This window comes from Mytilus trossulus, chromosome 6 (genome assembly GCF_036588685.1).
Source record: "Mytilus trossulus isolate FHL-02 chromosome 6, PNRI_Mtr1.1.1.hap1, whole genome shotgun sequence".
NCBI classification, from domain to species: domain Eukaryota; kingdom Metazoa; phylum Mollusca; class Bivalvia; order Mytilida; family Mytilidae; genus Mytilus; species Mytilus trossulus.
This window is the reverse complement of record NC_086378.1, coordinates 22086948-22108258: the sequence shown is the minus strand read 5'-3', so window position 1 is coordinate 22108258 and position 21311 is coordinate 22086948. Positions and strand designations below refer to the sequence as shown.

Genomic DNA, 21311 nt, shown 5'->3' with positions numbered 1-21311 from the left:
ACAAATGTTGCATTTCATTTTTAAATGGTGGACCAAGGTAAATATATGTCTCTGTGACTTACTGGTAGGACACTAACATGGTTTATACAATGTAACCAGTATAGCTGTGGCTGAATATTTTATTGAACTGATAAACAATGAATGTCAAAAGACCACTGAATCAAGGCATACTCACCTGAAAAACTTGTAGTCTATCATTTGCTTCATTAGGTGATATTCCTTCACACATTGGTCCATCCTAAAAAGAAATATAATTATACACTGTAACTGCTACAAATTACAACAACAACTGGATGTGTTAAAGCAAAAGGAATGGCCCTGTCTAAAAAAGTTGAAAAATCACAAACATGATGGTTGTCTCACATATCAAAAATCAGTTAAAAATCTGGAGGCATATAGAAACTAGAGGCTCTAAAGAGCCCGTGTAGCTCACCTTGGTCTCTGTGAATATTAAACAAAGGAAGCAGATGGATTCATGACAAAAATGTGTTTTGGTGATGGTGATGTGTTTGTACATTTTACTTTACTGAACATTCTTGCTTCTTACAATTATCTCTATCTCTAATGAACTAAGTAGTTTCAGTGGAAAATGTAAGTAAAAACTTGCAAATTTTATGAAAATTGTTAAAAATTGACTATAAAGGACAATAACTCTTTAGGGGGTCAATTGACTATTTCGGTCATGTTGCCTTATTTGTAAATCTGACTTTGCTGAACATTATTGCTGTTTACAGTGTATCTCTATCTATAATAATAATATTCAAGATAATAACCAAAAACAGCAAAATTTCCTTCAAATTGCCAATTCAGGGGCAGCAACCCAACAATGGATTGTCCGATTTATCTGAAATTTTCAGGGTAGATAGATCTTGACCTGATAAACAATTTAACTTTATCAGATTTGCTCTAAATGCTTTTGTTCCACATTTTACCCCCCATTTTCTATTTTTAGCCATGGCAGCCATCTTGGTTGGTGACTTAAAACTTGTAAAAAAGTCTGTATAAATGTGATTTCCAACAATTTTCAAAGTTGTAAATCCCTAATTTTGGCAAAAATTAACACAGCAAAGCGAAACTCAAACTTGATCTATAATTTATCATGGTTAGCTCACATACCTAAAATTAAGCTTCATATCTGAAAGCGTTTAGAAAAAAAGTCTGTACAACTATGCTTTTCAACAATTTATCAAATTTCAAAGCCCGTAATTTCGATAAAAATTAGCGGAGTGGAACGAAACTTAAACTTGATATGTAACTCATCATGGTTGACTCACATATCTGAAGGTGTTCAGGAAAAAACTTCGTTGCAGGGCCATAAAAACCTATTCTGTTTTCTGACTCAATTTACTTAATGAATTGATTATTTGTGCTTAAAGTTGTACATGTTGAATGACAGCTCCTCACAATATAGATCTCTTAAAAAAAATATTTTAAAAACCTTGTACAATCAAATAATACTTTTCATGTTCTGTATTTATGTTTACTCTCTAAACCCTTTCAATGTAAATTGGTGATTGAAATAATTTTCAAACACTTTTAATAGTCACAAGTTATTTTATAAATAGTCTTTACTTACTACATCATAATGTTCAGAAAAGTCTGCTGCATCTTTGTGAAAGGTTTCTACTGATGTCAAAAGTTCACTCTTGAACCCAGGCTGTACTCTTACTAATTCATCTTGGACATGGTTCTTATAAAAACAATAATCATCACAATGTATTTCTATGCTTTAAAATTTAAATATTATCTCTTTCCTGTAAACTATACATGGCATTATTACAGATTCTAAATTAGTATGGAATTTCCTGCACCGATCTATTACTCATAACTTTCAACTATTGCAAGTAGATAGCTTTTAGATAAAGACCATCTTACAGAGCCTTTTTAAAAAGTCCCCTATTTGTGTGTTTATATGTTAAGAGAATATCAATACTTCTAATAATTTCCCATTTTGTCATCAATGCACCAATAAGAATATTCAGTATTACTCATCAGTAAGAAAACTAACTTGGCTGGTTTCAGGTATTTAGAAATATCCCAAGATGTTTTACGAGAAAAAAAATCTTAAAATCAAATTGGAGGTGTTATTTTGAATTGTTCACAACAGATGATAATAATGGATTGGTGTTATATAATACATAAAGATGATAATATGTTAATGCAATGTGAAAATGTTATGTAATAGACAGAAATGCTTAGTTTGATTTTTAACATGTCAGTAGCTTACAATTGCATGAAGACATATCACCTAGAGGTTATATTACCATTATCAATTATAATCAAAATTGATTGATATTGAAAATGTTCTATTATTCTATTATAAATTTCAATAATATATATGTCAAGGTCTAAAATATGAAGTCGTTCTGTTCAGTAGAAATTGAGAGAGACTAGTTTGACAGAAATCTGTAATGAATTAATAGATAGACAGATATATCAAATGAATGTCATATAGCCCCCACTCCTATAAACGTGAGGGTCTACTATTTCCTTTTTGTAGAATGTTCATTTCTGCATTCTATATTTGCTGGCTTTAAAATGTTCTTTTTTAGCCTTTTATCATCGATGCATGTTCTGCTAATGAGATGTAAAATAAAAGATTTTTAAAAGCTGTTTTTTGTCCCAACTGAAAAATGAAGAAATTATTAAATTTCATCAGCTACATACTTACAGCACTCCTCATTAATTTTTGGAATGAATATCTCAAGGAATCCACACGATCATTTTCTTCCTTGGGTACAGTAACTTCAAAATCATTCAAAATAGCATAAGACTCCTAAACAGAATGAAAGAAGAAGTGACATGGATTATTTTAGGAAATATTATCAATGTAGTCTTGAATTTTCTTCGGCAATATCAAGGAAAAATAACTCATCAAAAGTTGTAGCATTGTTTTCAAGCAATAACCTAGCAGTACTGGGTAATCAAAATGTAACAAATAATAAGAGAGAGAGAGAAAGCATCAATGTATCCTTGTTTTAAACTTTAATGTAATCTCTGATGAGTAATATGTACTGTGAGCTATTATTGTCCACACATCTTAGTTATAACATTTTGTTTAAAGGTAGTGAATGAACAATGGATGATAATAACATCACACAATTCTTTTAATTCTCCTCCTTTTTTTAATAGGATCCTTGCCTCCTGGACAAACAATGATCTGACATCAGATATAGTAAAACAAAACAATTATGATCCTAATGAAAATTCTAGCAAATGTTAACACAAAACCTTTCATAAGATTTAATCCCTAAATTGTTACATATTGTAGCTATAAATTGAACTTGTCGATAATGATCACTATATTTGGATAGTTGTTGTGAATGGTTTCCATCAATGCATCAAAACCAACATATTATTTACCTCTATAGGATCTAGTGACACAATGCATCAAAACCAACATATAATTTTACCTCTATAGGACCAAGTGACATATCCAAATGTATTTGATTATTTCTAATATCTGCCAAGGCTCCCATTGACTCCCTGACATCTTGAAGGTCTCTGATTGGACGAGCTAATCGTTTGCTGTAATCATCCACGAAGGATAAGACCTCGTCCATTTTAATTCTAAAATTGTTGTTCAACTCTTTCCCAAATAACAGTTTCCATGCCTTGATTTCAACTCTCAATGCCAATTTCAACTTTTCTGAAAGCATATGATAAATAATTTCACAAGTGTTATTCACTTATAATGAGCCATATTTGTAAGGAAAAAATGGTGAAATATACAACCTCATTCTAAGAGAATATTAAAGAAAAAATTATGTTGACTGTAAACTATATCAAATCTCTGTCAGCATTCATAATTGCAATGATCTTAGAAATACCTGATGAGATTATTTAGATCTAGTAAAATAATGTGTTTCTGAAAAAGAATGCCAACTACTTTTCCTTCTTTATGTATCAATTTATATAAACACGTCTACCTCTGTAGCTATTATAATGGGTAATGTGTATCAAATTACCTGTAAATAGTTCAATAGGACCAACAACCTCTGATGCTTGTATGTCATCTATGTTGTCCTCTAATTTCGTGAACATGGCTACTTTAGCTTTATATTCTGACAAAATTGGATCTGTGGAAGTAAACTCCTACAAATTAATATTAAAATAATTAATACTAAGTCTATATCTGTAAATAGGAGAAAAAATAAGATTAAGATAAAAGGAAGCTGTCTCTTGTGCCCAACCTTGTTTCAGTTCATATCAAAACATGTTTTCTAGATGTGATTATTATTCATGCAAGGAATATTAGTTGGCATATACCAAGACTTTAAAACAGTTTTGACCTTGAGCTTAACACTTTCCTTACCGGATTGAACTGGTCTATGAGTTTCTATGACATTATCAAATACTGCACGAGACCGTCACCGGCCCAAATTAATTCCCAGATAAGTGCGCGTTTTCGCTTATGTTTAGTATATGGGGAATAAGGGCAGTTGTAGCCGTCAAAAGACAGGAAACGGAATGAAAACGGAAGATTAACATGTCAAACCATTGCTCAGAAACTAAATTACAGAAAACTAAAGTTGTTTACGTACATTTAACCATGCGAGTAAAACGAAACAACAAGTTTTACGAACAAGCGTTCGCTAAAAAGTTTTAAATACTTATAAATCTTTTAAATTGCCGACGAATTGTTCATATTATTGTTTTCCCTATTAAATAACCACATTTGAAAAGATCATCCTTGACCAAGAGAACGATTACTCTTATATAAATCGAGATATTCTTTTATTATCGATCCATCTTTTTTTTTTATATTCAGCGTTCAGCCATTGATTTGTGTAATGTTGTCATTGCCTCGTTTTAATTCGGAAACTTCCGAGATATTTATAGACGAAAGGGTCAATACACAAAAATGTGTACTCTGATTTGCACATGTAACGGTAAATGGTTCAGCATGCTGACAACGGAATTTAAAAGTAAATGGAATACATGCAACTACAAGTCAATTAACAAGCCAACTTTTATGAACAGGTGAAACAATTACTTACTTTTAACAAGAAAAAAGTCCCAGAAAACATGAAAGTTTTTTTATGCAGATAACCACAAATACATGTAACCACTGGCACTGGTTGAAATCTGTTTTCCTTTATAATTCATTCAGTTTTTTCAGTTCAAATAATTTTTTCCAACAGTAATTTAAGTCTCCATGATTTAAAGAATAAAGTCAAACGATTTCCAACAAAGTAACAAACGATTTAAAGAATAACTAGTTAATTAACAGTATTTTGCTTTTGTGTGGTAGGCTGTAAAGCACTCTGGTAGGCAGAAGTGTTTACCACATTCAATACAACCATACATGGTTTGTCTTCTCTTCTCCTGCTTACCAGCGGCAACCTTTGCCCAACACACAAGGCACCATGATTTGTTTCCAACAATGTTAGGCACATGTCTCTCTGTGAGACGTGATGGTACTGGGGCTGCAGCTTGACGACCTTTGTTACTAATGCCACAGTAACCATCTATAAGGCTACTGGTAATTTGTCGGGAAAATTGTAGAAATGTCATTGCAGGTGAGTTGCCGACTGTTTGATGGTTTGGACTCAACAGAAACAGCCTGTATGCATTATACTTTAAGATTTCCAGAAATTTGAAAAACACCCGTTTATACCACTTCTGTGTTTTGTGGTTAAAGCAGTAGTACTGTATGTACTGATCAGCTCTGTCGACTCCTCCCATGTACTTAGTGTAGTCGACTATGATTTTTGGGCATGGTATGTCTGCTTTGTTAAATTGACCATCTTCTTGAACCAAACGCTGTACTTCAGACATAGAATGATCATGAATTGTTGAAATTGCTGTTACAATTTTTTTGTCTTTCCATAAGACACCAGAAATAGCCTTCCTTTGAAAAAACTGCACGTCCCCCCTAGTATTGATACCAACAGGCCGTTTTAACATGAAATCAGCTGGTAAACCACTTCTGTTTTTGCAGACTGTTCCACATGCTGCAGTTTGATAGTTATCAAACAGGGTTTGGAATAGTTTTGGTGATGAAAAGAAGTTGTCAACATATACATGGTATCCCTGCCCACCAATATCAGCCCCCTCTATACATTTTTTTACAACATGTTCACCCAACTGTCCCTGTGGTCTATCAGTTTTTCCTGTATAAACATCTGTATAGCAGATGTATCCTGTATTTGAATCTGCAAGTGCCCATATCTTGATTCCCCATTTAGTTGGTTTGGCTGGCATATATTGTTTGAATTTGACCCTTCCTTTGAAGGGTATCATACATTCGTCTATAGAGACCTGGCGTGAAGGGACGAATTCTCTTTTCATGGATGTGTTGAACATATTCAAGATATTTCTAATTTTATAAAGTACATCATATGATGGATGACCTGGTTGTTGTGCATTATGATTGTTACTAAAATGAAGATACCTCATGATTTGCATAAATCTATTCCTGGGCATTGTTTTTCCGAATATTGGAGATTCCATGCAGGGATCAGTTGACCAGTATAGTTTGGTTTCTGGTTTAACATCAATTCCCATCAGAAAGCAAAGACCAATGAAAGCTTTTATTTCTGTTAGACTTGGTTTTGACCAGGCAGATTTATTACCATCTGGGTTTTCAGTGATTTGTTGATTGGCATATCTTTCAGTTTCATTAATTATATGTTCAAATAATATGTCATTCAAAAACAATTTGAAGAAATCAATTGGACCCTTATCAGCAGCTAAAATAGTAGCTGGGCCGGTTGCCCTTCCATCTGGACCTCTAGGTTGAAATAAATGAGGTAAACCCCTTTCATATATATCAAAATTGTGATGCCAGTTGTTTCCAACTTTGTCTATATCTGGGACTACTTGGTCATTGATATTATAAATAGGAATGGTATCATCGATAGGTTCTGTTTCTGAGTCCTCGGACTCGTTCCCTGAAGAATTGAATTCAAAATCATCACCTATTCCTTGATCTATTAATAATTGCTCGTACCGTTGAGCAGCCTGCTGAATTTCATCGGCTTCAAAACCGAAGAATTCCTCTTCTGAAGAATTGGACATTTCAATTTTATTATTTGTTTACAGACGACATATTAGAATCACATGATATATCACATGTATTAAGAAGGGAACCCCGAGTTTTAATTGGATGATATAAGGTCAGAGTTAAAAATAAAATGAAATGCGAATACACATTCCAACGTTCAATGCAAGTAATTGCGAAAACAGTTGTTGAGTATTTATTTATTAGAAAATTTTGAAGAACAACTAATCTTCTATGTGACACATACTCGGTTTGCCTCTTTTTATAACACATACGCGTGTTATTAGCTATCATTTGTGAAAGTATAAAATCGTAATAATATGCAAATGAGTTCCAAGAATCCTCGACCACCAGGAAAACACGTGTTAGATCTGAGACTACTATAACACATGTGTTATAGTAGTCTCAGGTTAGATGGAACATCGACACATGTTTTTAATTTGGACTCTGATTAACCTTCAAGACAGGATGTTTTTTTCACACTTTATTTTACGTTTCAAACGATTTATTAAAAAAATAAAATCGTATATAAATGAGTTCATAGCTTCGAAAAATACACATTATTTTTACCGCAAGCACTTGACATCTCACATGACATTACGACCGTAAGAAACGGAATCCCCGTTTTTATTGGTCAACTGAAGGCCAACTTTAAAGGTCAATATATTTATAAAACAAAACAAAAATGGAGACTTGCATGCGGTCTCATTTTTGGACTAAATAAATGTGGCATGGCCATTTACAGAAATAAATAAAGAAGTAACGAAGCAGCAATAAGGTTAGCGCAACCGAATCTGAAAACGACAACTTTCAACAAAATGTTGGATTATATTACCCCTGCATATCCGCATTGATATGCAAATGATCGCAAATGAGGTCACGGAATTGACATTTACAATTTTCACCGGAGAAGGCCTTTTTCAAAACGTAAAACATTGAAATAAACAGCTGTTGAACACATGTTGCACCACGGAGGACGCCATTAATTTCTTCCCTTTAAGAATGACGTTTCAACAGTATTTTTCTTATTTTAAACAGTACGATTACACTGAACAAAGCATAAAAACAAATTTCAAAATACGTTCAATGACTACGTCCATTTTCCCTTGCATGCGCCCCGCCATTTCGTTATGAAACTGATTTAAAAAAATACCGAGAAATTATACCTCAAAGCATCGTTGGGCCAACGTCAGGCGATGCGCTGAAGCAACGTCAGGGCCAACGTCAGGCGATGCCTCAAAGCAACGTCGGGGATGAAAGGGTTAAAGTTAGAAATTCAATGTTTTTCTTATTTATGAACATTTGAGGAATGAAGAATAATAAAAAAGTCATAAAAGCTATCAATTATCTCAAAGTTTTTCCAAACACTAAAAGCTGACACACTTTAATATCATGTTTCTTTACCTACATCAAAAGTTAAATAATATCCTTTTTTCACCAAGAAAGTTATTTTTTAAAACAGAATAAGATTTGGAGAAATTAAGGAAGACATTTCACATAGTTGTTATATATGTAACTTAGCTTCGCCTAAATTAAACAACCCTTGTGCAGGTGTATTTTTTGTTTAAAAGGAAGGTGGTTCAATGGAATAATATTCAACACAATTTCTATATTCAACTTTAGCTGCATTATGAATGTGTGTAATCAACCAAAAATAAATTCCTGAGGTAAGTTAGACGCACAGCACATTGATAAATGATGTTATAAAGGTATTGGTAACTGATCATTAAAACGACTACTGTCGCAATAAAAGCCTGATATTTGTTAATACTTTCTTCCTAGGGAAATGTCCTGAACACACTTTATTTTTCAATGTGAATTTTTTGGTGTACACATTATAGGGTAATATAACTTTTTTGACAGTGCCAACTTACAGTAACAGCTTCTTGTCTGTCCTTTTCCCATAAAAAGGAATAGTCAGAATATCTCTGTAGGGATTCCAAGACATCTGCTTTCAATGTACTGATGGCAGATGACATCATCATAACATATTTTGTTACATCTTTATTCTCAGCAATGCTTTTGTAGAAATTTTTCTTGCCAACTGGAGGTGCTTTCAATAATGCACCAACATCTGAAATGAATCTAACATGTGTTAATAAACAGAAAATACTTTAAAATTAAATACAACAGAAGGTTGTACTTTAAATCTCATTTGGAATATGGAACATAGAAAATTTATTCTCATTTGTGATATCACGCCAACTCCAAAATACTTCCTGTAACTACTGTTTAAAAATAAAACTAGAGGCTCTAAAGAGCCTGTGTCGCTCACCTTGGTCTATGTGGATATTAAACAAAGGAAGCAGATGGATTCATGACATCTTACTTTACTGAACATTCTTCTTGCTTTTAATTATCTCTATCTATAATAAACTTGGCCCAGTAGTTTCAGTGGAAAATGTTAGTAAAAATTTACAAATTCTACGAAAATTATTAAAAATTGAGTATAAAGGACTGAGTATAAAGGACTCCTTATGGGGTCAATTGACCATTTTGGTCATGTTGACTTATTTCAAGGTATTACTTTGCTGTAAATTATTGCTGTTTACAGTTTATCTCTATCTATAATCGTATTTAAGATAATAACCAAAAACAGCAAAATTTCCTTAAAATTACCAATTCAGGGGCAGCAACCCAGCAACAGGTTGTTCGATTCATCTACAAATTTCAGGGCAGATAGATCTTGACCTGATAAACAATTTAACCCATGTCAGATTTGCTTTAAATACTTTGGTTTTGAATTATAAGCCAAAAACTGCATTTTACCCCTATGCTTTATTTTCAGCCGTGGTGGCCATCTTGGTTGGTTGGCGGGGTCACTGGACACATTTTTTAATCTAGATACCTAAATGATGATTGTGGCCAAGTTTGGTTTAATTTGGCCCAGTGTTTTCAGAGGAGAAGATTTTTGTAAAAGATTACTAAGATTTACGAAAAAATGGTAAAAAATGGACTATAAAGGGCAATTACTCCTAAAGGGGTCAAACTGACCATTTCGGTCATGTTGACTTATTTGTAAATCTTACTTTGCTGAACAATATTGCTGTTCACAGTTTATCTCTACCTATAATAATATTCAAGATAATAACCAAAAACAGTAAAATTTCCTTAAAATTACCAATTTAGGGACAGCAACCCAACAACGGGTTGTCCAATTCATCTACAAATTTCAGGGCAGATAGATCTTGACCTGATAAACAATTGTACCTCATGTCAGATTTTCTCTAAATGCTTTGGTTTTTGAGTTATAAGCCAAAAACTGCATTTTACCCCTATGTTCTATTTTTAGCCATGGCCACCATCTTGGTTGGTTGGCAGGGTCACCGGACACATTTTTTAAACTAGCTACCCCAATGATGATTGTGGCCAAGTTTGGATTAATTTGGCCCAATAGTTTCAGAGGAGAAGATTTTTGTAAAAGCTAACAAGGGACACCAAGTGATGAGAAAAGCTCACTTGGCCTTTTGGGCCAGGTGAGCTTAAAATATGTAAATACCAAAAAACTATGTACCCTGGTGCTGAAGTAGGCAGGGCATAATCATAAAACCTCTTAAAAATTATTGAAATTCTATTTTTTTTCCCAAGAAATAAAACCAAAATAAATTGATTGTAGTTTTCTCAATTTGCAATGGCAAAAACATATTGCATATTCAGGATAAACAAGGGAAACTGTGAGCTACTGCTCACTGATGATACCGCACCCAAATACTTAAGGGTAAACAGGAATTTGTTGAGTGATGAATCAGAAAACCTATCAAAGGGTAAAGCTGACAAACCTGAAACCAAATTTCATCCAGAAATCCTTGTAATGTAGTCCCCAAGAAAAATATGAGGAAAATTTTTCAACTTTGATGTCATTTGTACAACGATGTAAGTGTTTGATAAACAGGAAGTTGTTGAGTGGTGAATCTGAAAACCCATCACACAATAAAGATGACTTATATAAACCCTGAAGCCAAATTTCAGAAATCCATGTCATATAGTTCTGGAGAAAAATGTGAAGAAAAATATTCATGGGATGGACTGATGTAAGGATGGACAGACAGAGGTTAAACAGAATACCTTTGCTGTTTTAAAGTGGGGGTTTAAAAAAAGCTCACACAGATAATTCCCAATATATTCTATGTGAAAAGATATTTTCTGTGTACTATAATATACCTATTTCTGTGACATTCATATGTCTACTATTGCCTGTGTTTGAGCTTTGCTCTTCTCTGTCCTGTCCCCACTGATAGACTCCTTTACTAATATCAAGGGTACGCTGTGTGGCTTTATTTAAGGCTTGCTGAATATCATCCAATCCTGGTTGCATTACCTTTAACATGTAATTTTACACTTAAAAGTCATTATCATAATCTTTCAAAAAACGTTTCTTCCAATATCATAGTAAATTTCTCATACAACATCATTAATCTTAAGCATGGGTTTCAAAAACATTGTCAAAATTTTCCTACACTGAATTTATTTTTGCTAATACTAGAACATTTGCCGCTCATAAATTAACAAATGCATGGAGAAACCTGGTGTTCTCATCTATACATAATATGGAATATTTAAATTATCAATCAAGTATATGGAAAATTTTAGAGATGTTCTGGTAAACTCATTTCTCTCTGAACAATCATTAAAAACTTAAAGTTTTAATCTTTAATGTGCTGGTTTTTAAAAGCTAGAATCTGTCAATATGTAAAGAATGTTTATATACAAATATCTAAATATACAATGATTTACTGATTTCAGTAATCTGGTCTTAAAATAGTTTTTTCAATCATTCTTTCCAAACAATATCCGTCCATTCAGACAATCACAACTTTATACCATATAACCTAGTACCTACCACATTGGGAATGCAAAGTGTTATATCAGCAACAAAGAATGGAACTCTACTGTCATTCCATCCTCCAACACCCTCATCAAAATGTGAACCACCACCTCTTCTTCCACTAAAACAAAACAAAAATTATAAACAGATACATAAAATGTGGGATGATTTATAAATAAATATTATTGCAATAGTATACAAAATTGTTTTATTCAGGAATACAAATAATTTGTATATGCTTAGGATTAATATTTTAGAGGATACAAATTTCTATCATATGTCAGACTTTCCAACTAACTCTTTCAAACAAATATCAAATTGATTTGTAATTTGTAATCCTCATAACTGAATAACTGTTATATCAACGTCATTGATGAAAAGCTTTTTTAAAGTATCAATAGAAAAAAAACACTAACGTTAAATGTTTCAAAATTCATATTTGTGTTTAGTATGAGCAGCATGCAAAATTGAATGAGCCTAACACATGTACAATTAAAGACTTGTTTTTACCTGGAAAAGAAGCGTCTCCTCATTGTATCTAAGGAATGTCTTGTGGCTTTTAGAAGAGATTCTACTAGTCTATTGTTGAAGAAATCTTTCAGTTCATCACAAGCTTCCAGTATTGACTGTTCATCAGTAGAGTCTTGGTCCTCTGAATTCTCTGGCTCAGGAGTTGTATTGGTATCATTTCCTAAAATTAGAAACAAATGCTCAGTTTCACTTTAATCTACTTTGCTGCTCTGATAATATCTGAGAAATAAACTGAGATGTTAAACCAAATTAAGATAAAAGAAGCATCAGGAATCTTTCAGAATACTCTTTTTTGATTAAAAATCTCACTTTCTTAGAAATGTGTTCACAACAAAATTAAAACATGTGCCACATCTTCCTATATCTACTTAGTTAAAGTTTGAAATATAAAAGTTGCCAGGTTAAAGTTTAAAATATATAACTTGGTATCATTCATAATCCACTGAGATGTGTTACAGAAATAAATGATATGGGGATGGGAGGCACTTTTTTCCAACTCTGACCACCCATAAGATAAAAAAAAAATCATTTTACTACATGTAATTCTTTTTCTTCTAAGGCAAATGCAACCACCTGTATTTAAGTAATTTGAGGGATCCTTAAAACTCCACATATCACATTTCTCACAAAACTGCTACTTTGAGAATAATTTTTGTTTTCATGTAAAGTTTAATTTCTACCTTCTGATGATGTTTCTGATGTTTGTCCTGACTGAATAGAATTTTGATCCATTTGAGCTCTTTGAAGAAATATACGAATCAGTTCTTTCACTGCATCTTCTATTACTTGGCTCATTTTGTTGATTTCAGTTGTCATGGCTCCACAATACACCTTAATAACAAACAAACGAGACAATACAATGGTGAATAACAGTTTTTATCAGTTTGATTACTGTAAATTCAGAAATTATTGAGTGCATTTATTTTTGCCATTTTATAATTTTAGACTTCAATGCAATATAAATTTTTAAGATTTAGATAAAAATCCTGTTTAATTCAAATAAAATATTTCAAAATGGAAGTTGAAGTTATTGCGTTTACAACTCTGTCGCATTTTTCGCAATTATAAAATCTTGAAATAATTTCTGAATTTACAGTATATCAGTAGGGACATAAGCAACAGTGAGTAGTTTTTCCACTATGTGCATTGATTGCATCAGTGTAGCAGGCCTCCTACAATTCCTGTTTGATAAATTGTGACTGTTGTAGAAAAAAATACCCTTAGTCTTGGCAACAAAAGAATACTTTTCTATGTCTTATGTTTTCTGTGTTGTGAAATTATATTCTGACTTTTTCATTGAAACTTAAAGCTGTGTGGGTAGTTACTAAATACTGTTGTCAAAAAAGTAGTTATTTCATGCATGATCCTAATTGCATAATCATGACTGAATGTTTACCTCTAAATGTCTTCAGATGTTTTGTGAATTATTAGGTTGCAGGTACATTGACATTAGCCAAGAATAATATAGATAAAAATACCTCCATTTTTTGCATAAATTCATCAACTGTCCATGGTGTCTTTTCTGGAAGTTCACACAGTAATGTTTCACTAATATCTTTAAGCATGTTGTCAATTCTTATAATTTTAATATCATTCACCTGTTAAAAAGAAATCTCATTTGAGAATGAAAAGACACATTCAAAATTTCTGGATATGAAAATAAAGAAAGCCATAGTGACAAAGGCTTCTAACTGACTTCTTTATAAAATCATAAAACGGTAGAAGTGTTTCTATTGTGTTTTTTGAATAAGTATTTACTAGTAATGCTGTACAGTTAAATCTGTATTAAGTTCTGCTAAACCATTTTAAAGTCAATCTTTCTCATTATATAATAAAGTTGGTACTGAAATGTAACAGACATTTTTCCTTTGAACACAGGCAGAACTTGATAAAATGTCATCAGAAGAAGGGTTATATGTAAGTTTCAGAAATTTTGTGGTGCAAATTTAAGCTTCAACTAAAACACTTATAGCAGAATGTATTTATTTAAATTTGAAGTTAAATTTTGACACCATAACAAATGTGGTAGCTTCAACAGGCAGAAATGTGCAACCATTGTCATGCTAGGCTAATACATTACATACAAGTAAGAGGTTAGCTAGCTATAAAACCAGGTTTAATCCACTTATTTTGTACATAAAAAATGCCTGTACCAAGTCTGGAATTTGACGGTTGTTATCCTCATGTTTGGATGATGTGTTTTTCCATTGGATAAGGGACTTTCTGTTTTGAAATTTCCTTGTCATACAGTATTTTTGTTATTTTACTTTTTACAGCTAAAAAATACCTGTATTGCCAACCAAATGAAAACTTTCCATTGAACAATTTCCTCTTGGCCAAGGTATAATACATTCACCATTGTATAAATAAAGTAGCTATTGTTCTCTGTGGAAAGTATTTCAATGGAGCCTAATAATTTCTCCTTGAAAAGCCAATCATTCATAGATTAATTTAGCTTGACAGAAAAAAAAAGAACTTGTAGTTATGAAAATAAATGTTCCAATAATAACCCATATTGTCAGAGCAAAGAGGTAATAAATGTCAATACACTACTGAAGAACAAATGTTCATTTATTTGGTCAGTGCATGTAGGTAAATGATTTTTAGTGCATATTCTTTCCTCATTAGCACCATACATACATTCTTGGTTATTCCCCTGTTATAAATCTGTCTACAATTCTATAAGATCAGGAAGAGTTACAATAGATAACATCACAAAGATACATCTGGGTTAGTTGATTGTACAAGGAGATGGTGACTACATTGGCAAATTGCTATATTAGTCACAAGTTTTATTAATATAAAACCATAGTAAATTGATACATTTTGATATATTTTGTTTGCAGATAAGACCAAACAAAAAAGTGTGTGTGTTTACTGTTACATGATATTCATACAGGCAGATAATAACTCCTCTGACATTAAATATTAATATCTTACTTGTTTCACCACTATCTTCAGTTCTTTTAAAGCTATTTTCACCTCCTCAAAGTAGGCTGGGAGACTCAGTGAAGTCCATGTATGAGAAATAACTCCTGGTCTCATTGCTATGTCAACCTAAAAACAAAAATATGGGCATAAACATATTCAAACATTAGTGTGTCATTTGCATGCCATCTTTAAATAAACTTAGAATTAGATAATCTAGTAATGAAAGATACTTCTAATTCCACCATACTCTCAACAGGAAATGTCTGTTCTGTCAAATCAAACTTGTATATCATGTTTAAATTGATAAAACATTTTGTCATGTGGAGAATTTTTCATCATCAAGAAAGAAAAAAAAAAAAAATTATAAAAATTGCAGGACATGTTACTACTTCATCAGTAAATGTCAAATTCATCAAAATCAAATTCATAATTATGCTCCAGGACAATTTGTTAGAATAAATCTTTCTGCTAAGTGGTACTGCAGTTATTATTCTGATACTCTATAAAAATATTTTTACTTTTTCACCCATTTTTCAATGTTGTAAAAGCAATAGCTCAAATCAATGTTTAATTCACCATTTCCAGAATTTCAGGAATGTAATATTGTATGCTAAAACTGTCAAAATCAAACTTGCCAATTATTCCATGCATACAATCAATGTGTTTAAATGTTAAGAAATATTGCAAAGTGGTAATTTAGTTATGATTCAGAAACCACAAAAAAACAAAACTTGTTAGGTCAACTGATATCCACGCAATAGTCAGATTATTGTCATTGCTCACTTTAGCTTTCAGAATGTAACTTGGCTTTGGCGGTTTTGAAATTCCTTGAAGATCTTCTCATTTCAGTTCTCCATGTGGTTACTAATGGTTTATATTGACCTCAACTGTCATGTCAATGTGTTATTTATTATTTTAATTTTCCAATATTGACATTTATATTGTAGGATTTATCTTACATGTGGTTACAATAACTACTTCTCTTTTTTTGTTATAATGTGAGGTTTTAATTGATAGATTGTACAATAACTTCCTTTAGAGAGAAGTCAAGGAATTTTGACAGTTTTGATTCTTTTCCGATGAATAAAAATGCACATGTTACTTCAGCTTTTTTTTTACAGACATCTATTTTACAGACTTTGAGATAGTATGAATACACAGCCAAATTTGATTTCAACTCCAATGTAAACTGTAACTGTAATGAATGAATGTCATTCAATTAGTAGATTCAATGCACAGTCAATCCCTGGTTCAACAAACCAATTTCCTTCAAGACTAGTCAGACCTTGTAAGTCACCAATTGACCCCATGAGAATTGTCTGAAGATATTTTTGGAAATTATGCCAGTATTTACAGTGAGTTGGCTTTTTTTTATATACACCTTGCAGTTTAGTAAATGTGTTAATCCATATTATAAAACCCTGTATTTTCATTGATAACAAGATATAATTTACCTTTTTAAGGGTTGGTCCCAGTAAAATCTGAAACACTGAAGGAATTTCATCTCTGATAGAGTTGTTCTCATCAAGAAGCATCTGGAAAGATGTAAATAATATATAAAAGATTAAGATATAATAATTTTATTTTCAGTAGATAATTCTCTAAGATAAAAAAAAAATGCCTATATTACTGAAGAAAAAATATATTTAAGGATGTATTCTTCTGACTTTTCAGTCTCGTTGAAATCTCGTTCTTAAATTATTTCCAAAACATATGATAGAAGTGGAAAATATCAATGAATTTTAAAAATATTATAATCAAACATAACTCTGTGAAAAAATTGTGTATTTACCATGAACGGTTTTTGAATTATCCAGTTTTCAAATTTTACGACCATTCAAGTCAGTATTTTTAGTCAAAATTTTGAGAAAATGGGTGAGGGATACAAAAAATGATTTTACAAGAATAATATACATCCCATCTCATTTTTGTCTTTTCAAATTTCTTAGATATGTATTTTTTCAATCATTTATAACAAAAAAGTTGAATTAATATGCATTTTGTTCTTTAAAATGAGAAAAATCATAAAAATACAAAATTGGCAGTATGGTAAATTTTACACAAAAAAGCATCATAATATGATAAAACTTTCTTATATTAACACCTACCTATAGTTTTTGTAAGTTAAATTTATTCAGATTGGTCCACTTCATCTTTATGGAAAGTATGAAAAAAGTTTAATTGTGGAACTGTGATTTTTTTCACGATAATAGCCCAAAAATAGGTAAAAATCGATGAAAAGTGAGAAAATCATCAAAATTGGGCATTTTCAAAGGGCCGTAGCAAAAAAAGAAGCACACCACCATATGATTTTTTCTTCACCAATTGTTTTGTTACAGTCTTATAAACCTAAAAATCAGGTTAAGAAAAAAAGTTTAATTCTAGAAATTTTTGGCTCTTCAGAGGTGTACATCCTTAAGTTCATTTTGATACTTTAACTTCATTCACAAGTAGGTAAGAAATACTAGCTGGCCACACACTTCCGCTACAAGTGAACACTCATACCAAGCAGATACCTTCAATTTACTCCAAGGGCTTTCAAAATATAGAGTAAAATATTGTCTATAAATATTGACTTTGATCTAAACATTAAGTTTTTAATTTCAAAGTAACTTTTATTAAACTTTTCAAAACACAACATTTATACCAATTAAATCTAATGTTTTTCAAGAAATGATGTAGAAAATATCTCAGAACCTAGGACAACTGAGTTAGTGAACTTGAAAAACTAGTATACATTTTTGTTTAGGGGCCAGCTGAAGCATGACTCCGTGTGCAGGAGTTTCTCGCTGCATTGAAGATCCATTGGTGGCCTTAGGCCTTTGTCTGCTCTTTGCTCAGGTTTTTTCTCTTTGACACATTCCCCATTTCAATTTTAATTTGATCAAAATGAAAAAAATCTTTTTAATGACCCACTTTCTGTTTTTTTGTGAAAACTGGTTTTGAGTATCAACAATCAATTGGAAAAGGTACAATTTACAAGATATAAGAAAGAAATATATATGGTGACTGCTATTGATACTGGAGCCATCATCAAGATTAACTTATATAAGCAGTTTCTATCAGTGTTCATTAAAACTACCTGCATCTGATTTCTGTGGTCTTTCAGTTTGTCTTTAGCATGTACCAATAGCTTTGCTGACTCTGGGATGTCTAAATCTAGTTTCATCATATATTCTGCTTCCTTAATTACTTCAAATATGTAGGGATCAAAGTTCACTAACAGCATGTTCTGATTCTGAGGATGTCTTACTAAAACTGGCACTTGTAAATCTGTAAACAAAAATATGTTCAAATCTAAAAATTCTTACTTTAATAAATGTGACAAAAAATTTAAATATTCATTCAAAATTTTAAAAGAAAAATTTGAAGTATCTGACACCTAACAAAATGTATGTGTCTGAAAGATCCTAAAAGTCCTCATACTTTATATGAAGTCATATTATTCAGTAGTACCCAAGAAATGTGTAACAGAAATATTTGTTCACTGAAACATATAAAAGGATATAGTGAATGAAAAAGTCTTTTTGAGTCTTAAAGAAATGCTTTGAAATACTGCTTTAAAAAAATCTTACATGTAGTGGCAACTTCCACAGACTTGATCCATGCATTGTGATACAGCACTTCATATTCTACTAGCACTTTGGCTATCCTGTTGTATGCTCTTATTATCTTCTTTGCTTCATCTGTTTTCAAGCAGGCTGATTGTTCCTAAAAAAAAATTTAAACAGTATAGTAAGAATTCATAACCATGATAACAGCAAAACGTTACTTTTGCAATCTTTTTTTTTATGAATCTAGTGTCTACAAAAGATGTTGAATGATGGTAGGTAACCTTGCAAATTTTTAATTATCTCTTTTTTATACAGTTCAGGCCTACACAACTGGACATTCAAGAATGTAAATATGGCTATACTTTAATAATTAATTGCATTTTATCCCTATATTCTATTTTTGTCTTTTGTTACCAGTAGATCGGACAGGCTAAAATATAAACTCTATACTTTACCTTCCAAAGATTTTGTTTTGAAGTAAGATAAACTAAAAATCATTAAATCTTCAACCCTTTCAAAAAAGTAATTTCTAACAGCACTAATATAAAATAAGATACTGTGGCAAGTGAAGCAAATTTTGAAACCCATAGTAGAAAAATGATAAACCTAGAGGTTAACTGATGGCAATATTTCATTTGGCCCAAATGGAGCAGATGACACCAAATAATGAGATAATTAGAGATTTATATGATTATAATACTTTTCATACCATGAATATCAGCATAGGGTATTCTATCCTGTGTGATAACTGTCTAACCCATGTGACCTTTCCTGCTACAGGTGGCATGTTCCTGGGTATTGGTGGCTCTTCTTTGTACTTCATATAAAGCTACAATACATTATGATTAAATAAAAGATAACACATTTATATAAAAGCCTTCCTTCTCTAGCATAGATGCCAACCCCCTTTTGACACAATCAGTAACAAACTATCAAATTTTCCGCATTTTTGAAAAGTTTTCAGTAATCATTCATAAATGTGCATTTACCAATAAAAATTACTGACGAGTGGTTGCAAAGTGATGTGAACTAAAATTTGTCGTTTAACATGTTGTCTGTAGTATGTATTCCATTCATTAACTGTTCAGATGTTCTCGACTCGTTCATTTTTGTTTTCTCAAGGAGAAGTAGAGAAAGGGGGGAAAGCTACTTTATAAAATGCAAGTTTTCTTCTTCGGAAGTCAGTTAGTTACCCAACAATAGGTTGATAACTCCCGAGAAACCGGAAGCATTACATTGGCATTTTCTAAATACCAGACCAGGACAGAAAAAGAATGATAAAAATCCGCATTTTTACAAAATTAAACAGCGATGATTGGGAATCCGTAACTATTCGACTTTGACAGTAATAGCGTAGTTTTCATTGCAAAATTGGAAAACTACGGAAAAATCATAATGGTTGGCATCTATGCTCTAGTATAGAAATCTCTAACCTATCAACACTGGAGATGGTGCATTCTAACTATCTTAATGCACTAAGGTTGCCAGTTTTCCAAGTGAAACTAAGCTGATCTCCAGTCAAAAGTGTTTTTTCTCAAATATTATTGCTTCCTCAGTAACCAATGTTTTAATGAAAGCTAGTCGCTGTTATATAACAAAGTAAGATGAGTGGTGTTAAAAATCCAGTTTATGATAAGAACTAAAATATTTTTTAAATATACTGGTTATAGATGCTCAATCCAGCTTTCAAAATTTCTGAGTTTCCTTTGTGATGGAAAAATACTATTTGACATTTAAAAATTAAAGACCCTCACAGCGGCATTTTGCATTTGCGCCGATCTGCATTTCATTTGCGCCGATTTTTTTTTTCATTTGCGCTGATTTTTTTACAGGTAAATTACAGGTGAATAAATATAAGAAGATGTGATATGAGTGTCAATGAGAAAACTCTCCATCCAAGCCATTTTATTTTTCATTTATCAGTATATACCTCTTCCATTTGTCACTTGTACAAATGTAATGAATTGTCAATCACAACATGTATATAACTGTTGTCCCCTGCTCATCACTGGAAGGTGGAGGTAGGCCTACAAGATTCATATCCAGACTTTTTTCATTGTTGACCGTATCCGTAGTTCTTAAGCATCGGCCTTTCGGACATTTGCCACATGGTTATGCTCGATCTGTGTTTTGACAATAGAATCCGTGGTAAATCTGGCTTTACACGATTTTATGGTACGTAAGTAAGATATGTAGTTATGTTTCAGAACACTGACCTTCCGATATGTATGGCCCTCGATAATTAAAGAATTGACTCCTCGGTTCGTTTCAGTGTGCAATATGTCCATCAGGTTACAACGAACTTCCATAACAATATGAATCAAAATTTACTTGAACACGGATAAAAAACAATTATATAACCAGATTTGACCAATGCACAGTACAAGTACATGTATAAGTTTTAACTTACCTGTAAATCTAATTAGGAGCAAATATAAAATCGGCGCAAATGAAAAAATGAAAT

The 21311-nt window shown here is 32.0% G+C and overlaps 1 protein-coding gene across 1 annotated transcript in view; it reads right to left on the bottom strand.

Moving 5' to 3' along the window:
• Positions 1-21311, bottom strand: part of LOC134720925 (dynein axonemal heavy chain 8-like) — a 109311-nt gene that overhangs the window by 76983 nt on the left and 11017 nt on the right. Inside the window, exons 15-30 of the mRNA XM_063583498.1 lie at positions 19557-19676; positions 18869-19004; positions 18376-18566; positions 16748-16828; positions 15303-15419; positions 13841-13960; positions 13043-13193; positions 12342-12522; positions 11847-11952; positions 11168-11324; positions 8881-9080; positions 3969-4095; positions 3414-3649; positions 2672-2776; positions 1577-1690; positions 176-238 (exon numbers count right to left, since the gene is read on the bottom strand). Coding sequence (XP_063439568.1) covers positions 176-238; positions 1577-1690; positions 2672-2776; positions 3414-3649; positions 3969-4095; positions 8881-9080; positions 11168-11324; positions 11847-11952; positions 12342-12522; positions 13043-13193; positions 13841-13960; positions 15303-15419; positions 16748-16828; positions 18376-18566; positions 18869-19004; positions 19557-19676 — 2205 coding nt within the window. The remainder of the gene's footprint in view (positions 1-175; positions 239-1576; positions 1691-2671; positions 2777-3413; positions 3650-3968; positions 4096-8880; positions 9081-11167; positions 11325-11846; positions 11953-12341; positions 12523-13042; positions 13194-13840; positions 13961-15302; positions 15420-16747; positions 16829-18375; positions 18567-18868; positions 19005-19556; positions 19677-21311) is intronic.